General features: G+C 42.2%; 1 protein-coding gene across 7 annotated transcripts; it reads right to left on the bottom strand.

The window, feature by feature from the left end:
- Window positions 1-3,409: 3,409 nt before the first annotated feature.
- Window positions 3,410-7,516, bottom strand: LOC125546044 (alpha-1,3-mannosyl-glycoprotein 2-beta-N-acetylglucosaminyltransferase-like). 7 transcript variants are annotated; one of them, XR_007300421.1, is made up of 16 exons: window positions 7,329-7,515; window positions 7,153-7,212; window positions 6,988-7,076; window positions 6,654-6,699; window positions 6,505-6,567; window positions 5,873-5,939; window positions 5,722-5,790; window positions 5,565-5,634; window positions 5,398-5,459; window positions 5,223-5,313; window positions 5,036-5,129; window positions 4,829-4,891; window positions 4,710-4,748; window positions 4,460-4,630; window positions 3,950-4,130; window positions 3,410-3,861 (listed from the first exon to the last, which is right to left on the bottom strand). XR_007300421.1 is itself a non-coding variant. In XM_048710163.1 (16 exons), exons 1-15 carry the CDS (start codon window positions 7,398-7,400, stop codon window positions 4,020-4,022), a joined length of 1,167 nt encoding a protein of 388 aa, XP_048566120.1. In that variant the 5' UTR covers window positions 7,401-7,516; the 3' UTR covers window positions 3,410-3,918; window positions 4,005-4,019. The 7 variants fall into 7 exon arrangements, 5 of the variants coding, with proteins under 5 accessions (XP_048566120.1, XP_048566117.1, XP_048566118.1 ...); XR_007300422.1 differs by having other exon boundaries at window positions 3,410-3,844; XM_048710163.1 differs by having other exon boundaries at window positions 3,410-3,918; window positions 4,005-4,130; window positions 7,329-7,516.
- Window positions 7,517-7,882: the final 366 nt, after the last annotated feature.

Here is a 7,882-nt window from a genome sequence, read left to right as displayed (position 1 = left end):
CAAGGCATCATGCCAAGTTGTGTGGGTTTTCAACATTTTTTGCAATTTTTGGAGTTTTCTTGAGTAACAAAGGTTGATAAATGGCCGAACATATCACAACTTGCATACGGCGTCGGAAGTCGTTCAAACTAGATATGAATGCCTACAATGGGCATGTCCGCCTACTTGCAAAAGTTGGGGTTATTTTAAGAATGTCCCAAAATTGACCATGTTCAATGAAGTGTGTTCGGATAGGCCACAAGGGTCCGTTTGAAAGCACGTTGTTTTCCGACATCCGTCGTGCTAAGACCCCATAAAACCAACGCAGCAGAAAAGCAACCGCCACAGATGAAGAGTGTAGATCAAAAGGATCCATCCTGAAAACACACGAACGAAGACGAAGGACGAACAGATCCGAGCAAATCCACCAAAGACAGATCCGTCGGAGACACACCTCCACATGCCCACCGATGATGTTAGATGCATCACCAAAACAGAGGCTAGGCAAAGAGAACTTTATTCCATCTTCAGGGGGCCGCCACCGTCTTGTCTTCCGGAGCAGGACACAAACCCTAACAAAGCTCGAAAAAATATCTAAAAACTGAGCCGTCCCACCAGCAAGGGGCGAGATCCACTCCACCTCCATGGCCCTAAGGCCACTGGAGACGGGACGGACCGGCCCCGGCGCTGGCGCACTAGTAAAAAAAGGGTCTAATCCCGGTTTGTAATTAAACCGGCACTAATGTGACCATTAGTACCGGTTCCAACGGCTAGGCGGGCGGCGCTCATTAGTACCGGTTCGTGGCAAACCTTTAGTACCGGTTCGTGCCACGGCTTTTAGTACGGGTTGGTGGCTCCAACCGGTACTAAAGGGGCTCCAACCGGTACTAAAGACCCCCCCCCTTTAGTACCGGTTGGAGTCACCAACTGGTACTAAAGATGGTGCGCTGCCACCCGCAGTGCATAATGTTTAGTCCCACCTCGCTAGTTGAGAGGAGCTCGCACCGGTTTATAAGCCCCGCCGCGGCTACCGTGTCGAGCTCCTCTCTAAGCAGGCCTTTGTGGGCCTATTGCAAGTCTTCTGCCCTATGGGGCCTACTGGGCCGTACGGGCCTGCATCCTGGCCCAAGTAGAGATTGGGTTTCTAGTCATATGCAGCCTGTGCCGGCCCAGTAGGCGGGCTGTTGTTGCTTTATTTCAAAAATAAAAATAAAAAAATCCTTACCAACTGGGACTAAAGGTCCCCCAGACCACGACGCGCCTCGTGCCACGTAGTGAGCCTTTGGTCCCGGTTCGTGTTGAACCGGGACTAAAGGGGGGACCTTTAGTCCCCACTCTTTAGTGCCGGTTCCAGAACCGGTATTAAAGGTCCTTACGAACCGGTACTAAAAGTCGTTTTTCTACTAGTGGCGGGAGGTAAAGTACCCTAGTTTTTTGGAGGCGGCCGCTGGCTAGGAGGTCTGGTAATTTATTGCATGTATAAGATTAATTATGTATGGCTGGATCAATGGTTTTATATGATTATATAATCCATATATCCTACCATTGATTATGAAAGGGTAAGGAGAGATCTTCTTCATAGATGTGTTTAGAGGGATTATATCGAAAAAGAAGTGTTAGTGATTAGGGAAGCGGGCATAAATATTGCATGTTATCCAAGCGTCTAGAACAAGCCCGCCTGACCTTTTATACAAGGCAATAGTACATGCCTAGAAGAAGAAGAAGAAGAAGAAGAAGAAGGGCAGGTGGGGAGGAGAGAGCTGCCGTCCATTTTCACATGATCCACTCGATACGCCAGCTTGTCCCGACCCAGCCATTATGTAGCTGCGCCAGCTAGTAGGCCGAGTCGTAAAATCCTATTGGCCGCTCATTGCGGCAAACTGCCGGCGCTTCGCACAGGGGCGAGCGATCGAGTGATGCTTTGGGCCGGCCCACTTAACTTACAAACTGCCCCACCGCTGAAACTTCTAGAAGGTTTCATGAACCAGTTTTTTCCTTTGATTGGTTTTCCACCATTTTTCACTTTTCTGTTTCGTTTTCTTTTCTTTGTTTTCGTTTTCTTTTCTTTGTTTTCGGTTTTTGTTTATTTTTCATTTTTCATTTTTTGTTTTTTGTTTCCTTTTCTTTTTCAAGTTTATTTTTCTTTTTCAGAATATGTTCGCAGTTTTACAGAATGTTTATGATTTTCTTTTTTCTTTCTTTTTCTTTAAAAAAAATCAAGAAATTTAAATTTTGTTCGTGTTTCCCAAAAAATGTTCTCAAAATTCAAAAAATTTCTCATTACACAAAAAAGTTCAAAACTTTTGGAATTTCGAAAATGTACCGGACTTCAATTTTTTATTCACATATTCAAAAAATGTTTGTGCTTCCAAATTTGTTTGGGATTTTTCAAAATTTGTTCTCAAGATTCAAAAAATGTTCGTGCTTAAAAAAAAGTTCGGTCTTCCAAATTTGTTCTCAAGATTCAAAAATCGTTTGTGCTTTAAAAAATTGTTTATAAATTCCTAAAATGTTCATGTTTTCGAAAAATCTTTGGGAAATTCAAAATTTGTTCACATATTAAAAAAATTCATGTTTCAAAATGTATTCACAAATTCAAAAAATTGTCCGCATGTTTAATTTTTTTTCACTAATTCAAAAAATAGTTCACATATTCCAAAAAATACTGCAGTTTTGAAAATTTGTAATTGGCTGAATTGGTTTTTATTTTTCGCCGCTGTGGCAGTTTATTTAACCTCCTGCTGCTATTGTTTTGCCTTAGCTAGCCTGGCGCAGTGGCTAGAGCAACACGTGCAACTATGGAAGGTCGTTGTTCGAATCCTCCCTCTTTTTTGGCGAATTTTTCATTCCTTGACGGACAGCGAATGGGCCGGCCCCAGTTGCACGACTCCTGTGCGTCACGCGACCTATTTTGGCCGCAAAATGCGGCATATAGGAGGTCTCGGCCGAGCCAGCTGTTGTCTTCCGGTGCGGTCGCCTGCATCTTGTGCAGATTGGCCTGCCTAAAGCATGAGGCGTGCGTCCTTTCAGCGTTTTGTTTTCTTTCCTTTCCTTTTTCCTTTCCCTTTTTTTGTTCTTTTCATTTACTTATTTTTTGGTTTATATTTTGAAATATTTTGAATTAATATTTCGAAATTTAAATTTATATAAAATGTTCATTCCACGTTCACAAAATGTTCATGCAGTGTTAGAAAAATGTTGTGCATCTTTTAGAAAATGTTATAGCATTTAAAAAGATGTTCATCAGATTAAAACAATTCAAATTTCTCTAGAAAATCTTCATGGCATGTTCAAAAATATTTCTACGATGTAAAAAATATTCATGTAGTTCAAAAAATATATATTGCATACATTTTAAAAAATTGACATGTTAAAAAACTGTTCATGGTATTTTTAAAAATGTTGATACAATGTAAAAAAAATGTTGCCGTAATTCAAAAAAAGATGTTTCATGCCATTCAAAAAATGTAATGGATGCCAATGCATCGAGTTGTTTGGATTACAAATATATAGTCTGTGATTACAACATATAAATAATCTCCATTTACAGCTGAAGCTGCAGACTGTCATTCTTTTGGGTGGAATAGATCACTCAATACACCAGCACATATACTAGTGTATGTTCAACCAGGATTCAGGTATGGATGTAGAAAATAAAGGGATTCAGATCAACACCTAGATGATATGGTTTCACCCAGTCCAGCACCTTCTGCTCGTCCTCTGGGCGGTTCCCCATCGACACACCGGCGCCCCGTGATGAGCTCATAGAGCAGCACGCAGTAGCTCCAGGTATCACTGTTGGCCGTCATATACCAACTTATGTTGTTCGGTTAATACTTTACATTGCTGACATGTATCTGAAAATCTGAATGTACAACGTCCCTATGATGCCACGACTTGAAGAATCAGATTTTCAACCACACAGCATGTTGTGTGAATCTTGAAAGACACACAGAGAACAATTAATTACCTCAGTAACGAGTAATGACAGCGATACACAGGGTGTCAATAGAGAAATTTCCCACCTCGGCACCGCTAAGCTAAACCCCAAGTTGACGAAGAGAGTCAGGGCCGACAAGGTATATTCGTCTTCGACTGCTCTCGTATCGGAAGACCACCACACCCTTGTAAGCTGCCCGTGGAACACCGTCCTTAGAAATTGGCCGAAAAAAATAAAATATGAGCAATAATGTTTTGCACCGGTAGACTACTACTCCCTCCGTTCCACAACACATGCCTTCCATTTATCAAAATATAGATGTATCTAGACATGTTTTAGTATATAGGTACATCCATTTTTGGACAAATGGAAGTCAAGTATTTTGGAACGGAGGGAGTATTACTCAGGTTCTTACGCATTTCTAGTCCAAATGCAAAATTGCATTTTTCTAATAGAGCAAAGAATCACCACTCAGAGATTTATCACTTGCCATACTTGAGAACGAAAGATAAATGAATTAAATTGGGTTAGCAAGGGAACCTTCCACTCTTCAAATACTCCAAACTGACGAGCTACACGCTCGAAATCGCTCTGATCGTTATACTGAATCCTTACGTCCACATCCAGATTGTGGGCCTTCAACAAATCATCGGATCCACGCACAGGTGTGGCATTAGCGACATCTTTCCCAAATTTGATCAAGAACTTGTCCTAATGTTACCAACACAAGCATTAGACACACTCTTATGGAAACATCAACTTTCTCTCTGAGGAGCAGATTAAATCTTACCTCCGTGAGGTAGCTCAGGTCCTCGGAGTTCCAGTCAATCTGCGGGGCACAAGGTAAATCTCAGCAACAAAGAGCTTATAAATTTTGTACAAACTGAAATATATATGAAGATTGCATACATGAGCATTATTTAACTTGATTGGTTTCAAGTACTGATCGAAGAACTGTCCCATGCTTGATCCCTGGAGTGGACGCATAAAAACACAAGTGTTAAATGCCAGCAAGCCAGAGTCAATGGCTCAAATACTCAAGGGCTAGTCAGCTGGTTGTTACTGCATGCAAAAATGCAGTCATCAATTTGCATTGTAATAGAGTAGCCAACATACATGCTCGCCAAAGTTGTATGTTCTGCATACTTCTGGTCGAATAAATTGCCGACCTCCGTGTACCTCCTTTAGCCTCACCCAATCATCCCAATAAGTAAACTCTTGTCAAGGAAGAAACAGCTGATACAAGGTAGTAAAAAAAAGCATAGCTGCTAATCTAAGAATCAGTAGGCAACAGTAAGGATATGCTTTGGGCCACTTTGGTGATAGCTCCATCCATGTTGACTTTGTTAGCATCCATCCAAGCCCAGGAAAGAAGTCCGAACGATAAAGAGCTTCTGCAATGCATTATCTACAATAGTGAGTAACTTTCCCTATCAATGCGGAAATAAAGTTGAACAAATGCTTATCAGAATACTAACTTGGGTCATAAACGAACTGCTTCTGCCCATTGTCATTCCAAGAAGAAACAGCCATTATCGACCTACAATACCACAACAACAACAACAGTTACAGTAACCTAATTAGAAACACTTGATATTAATCAATTGCCTTTGCCATCAATAGTCAGAGTACAGTTGTAACATACTTGTCAGTATCAAGTAATTTCGCTGCAGCTTCGAAGTAGTCGAAGAAATCTGGGGCTATCTCCATGTCATCTATTAACCATTAAACCATGGAAATGAGATGGCATGTGCAATATATATAAGAACAAGACAGTTGAAGAATCATCAAAGAGATCAGACCTTCCAGAATGATTACTCGACCAAAATTATGCTTAATGAATAGCTCATCCAAGGCCCGTTTATAGTGGTCTGAATTGAGAAACATATTTAGAACAAAAATCAATCATTCCATCAGCCTTAAGAAATACCGCATCAATTGAGGATCACCTACTAGCTATCTTGTAATATGCAATGTTTTCCCCAGGACTTTCAGTGTGCACAGGTTCAAGATCTACATGCTGCACCACATCAAAGGGAAAAGGAACACTGAGTGCTAGCTAAACAAATCATTTGCTCGTAGCCTGTATGTCTAGAGAAGTACTGTAAATGCTATTTAGACAAGACTGAACTGATAAAAGGTGCAATCATCCAGATCCAATATCCTCCCAGCCCCACCCCTTCTCCATGCATTACACGGTTTTCTCAAGGGTAGCAGTTCCAATTGATGCTGTACCAGGGGCATACCATTTCATGTTTGGACCATTGACATCGCTCATTTGACATCCACCCACATAACCTACTTTCGCAGTACCAAAATAATCTCCTGAAGAAGTTAAAACTGGCAATACGCTTCAAGTCCTACCTCCATCTAGATTCGCTACCACCTCTTGGTACATCTACAGCTTCTTGCAGGCCAAATTATCAATTTTATTTATTTATTTTTGCATTCATATAGCTACTTAGAGTAAGCAGTCACGCAATAACTTGTAGTATCAGCTATGCTAGCAATATTACAGGAGAAGCAGAGCATGTTCTGTTATGGTATGAGGCAATTGAGCATAGAGCAAGTGTTTCTTTCCACACCTGCATAAATGTTATTTGGGCATAACTCAAGGCCTTATTTTTTACTTCTCCATTAGTTCCATCCTGCAATTGGAAGAAGCAATGTAAAAATATCCTTCCACACACTTAAAGAGACCGAGAACAAGAACTGAAATTACTATTAGCATTACCTGTGATATAAACAGTGGGAATTTTGAAGCAACTGCTTTCTGATACCTGGAAGAGTCATTGTCCATCATGTGGTAAGGAAGTGTGTTCTACAAAGTACACACAAACTGAAGCTACATGGAAGTAAAAGGGGCAAATAGGCTGTAAACAGATTAGGGAGTAATGGTCTAAGTTTCCTTATGAGATGTTTGTTGTATGACAAGTGAGGTGACAAGATTTCAATTTGATTTCCTATATAATACACAGGTGTCATCGACAGAGTGGGCTCTCATCAACATATAATAGCATAGGAAATTCTTCTTTTTTGGAAAACAGAGGAATGGGGACGAAGCGTACTTGAGGATAGATTCAACTGTCCTCTGCAAATAGTCTGGTCGATTGCAAGCCATTATGACAACAGCGGCGACGGGGAGATCAGGTTGATCCTGTAGAGCAGAACAGGTTAACATCTTGGATTATGCCCTGGAATGAGCCTGACACGGAGAGGAAGAGGGGGCTTACTGCTTCCGCGTGGACGACGCGTCCGGCGTCTTGAGAGGACTGGGTAGAAAAGAGCCGCACCTGAACAGAAACGGGAAACCGAAGTAGAGGCGGTCAGATCCCTGGCCGGCGACTGGCTGAGCCGGATGGATCTGATCCGTGGAGAGAGCAGAGCAAAGGAGGGGGGAGGGGTTTACTTGGATGTAGATGAAGGCCGCGGCGGCGGCGATGAGGAGGAGGCGCCGGAGGTAACGCGGGTTATGAGCCATCGCCGGCGAGCAGGCCGTGAACGGCGGAGGAAGAGCAGTCCCCGGCCTGACTTGACTCCGCTCCTGTAACACACACTGCTTTGCCTTACAATGGGTTTTTTTTTTCTGCGAGAAGGATTTCACATGGATATTACACAAAAAACTTTGGTTGGACCACACTTCGTTGGGGCCCGCATGTTCAAACTTTGGTTGGACCGTATTATGTGAGCTCTCTCCTGGTCGACCCTCTTGAATGACGCCTCGCCCTACACTAGTGCAGAACCGGGCTATAGCACCGGTTCGTAAGGCCCTTTAGTGTCGGTTCTGTAACCGGCATTAAAGGATGAGAACTAAAGATTCAACACGAACCGTCACTAAAGGGCTACCACATGGCACGAGCCAACGCCACGGGCGGGAAGACCTTTAGTACCGGTTTGTAACACCAACCAATACTAAAAGGTTTGGGGTTTTTTGCATTATTATTTATTTTCCCTTTAATTTTG

This window comes from Triticum urartu, chromosome 3 (assembly GCF_003073215.2).
Source record: "Triticum urartu cultivar G1812 chromosome 3, Tu2.1, whole genome shotgun sequence".
NCBI lineage: Eukaryota > Viridiplantae > Streptophyta > Magnoliopsida > Poales > Poaceae > Triticum > Triticum urartu.
Note: the sequence above shows the minus strand (reverse complement) of the source record. Positions and strands in the feature narration are given on the sequence as shown.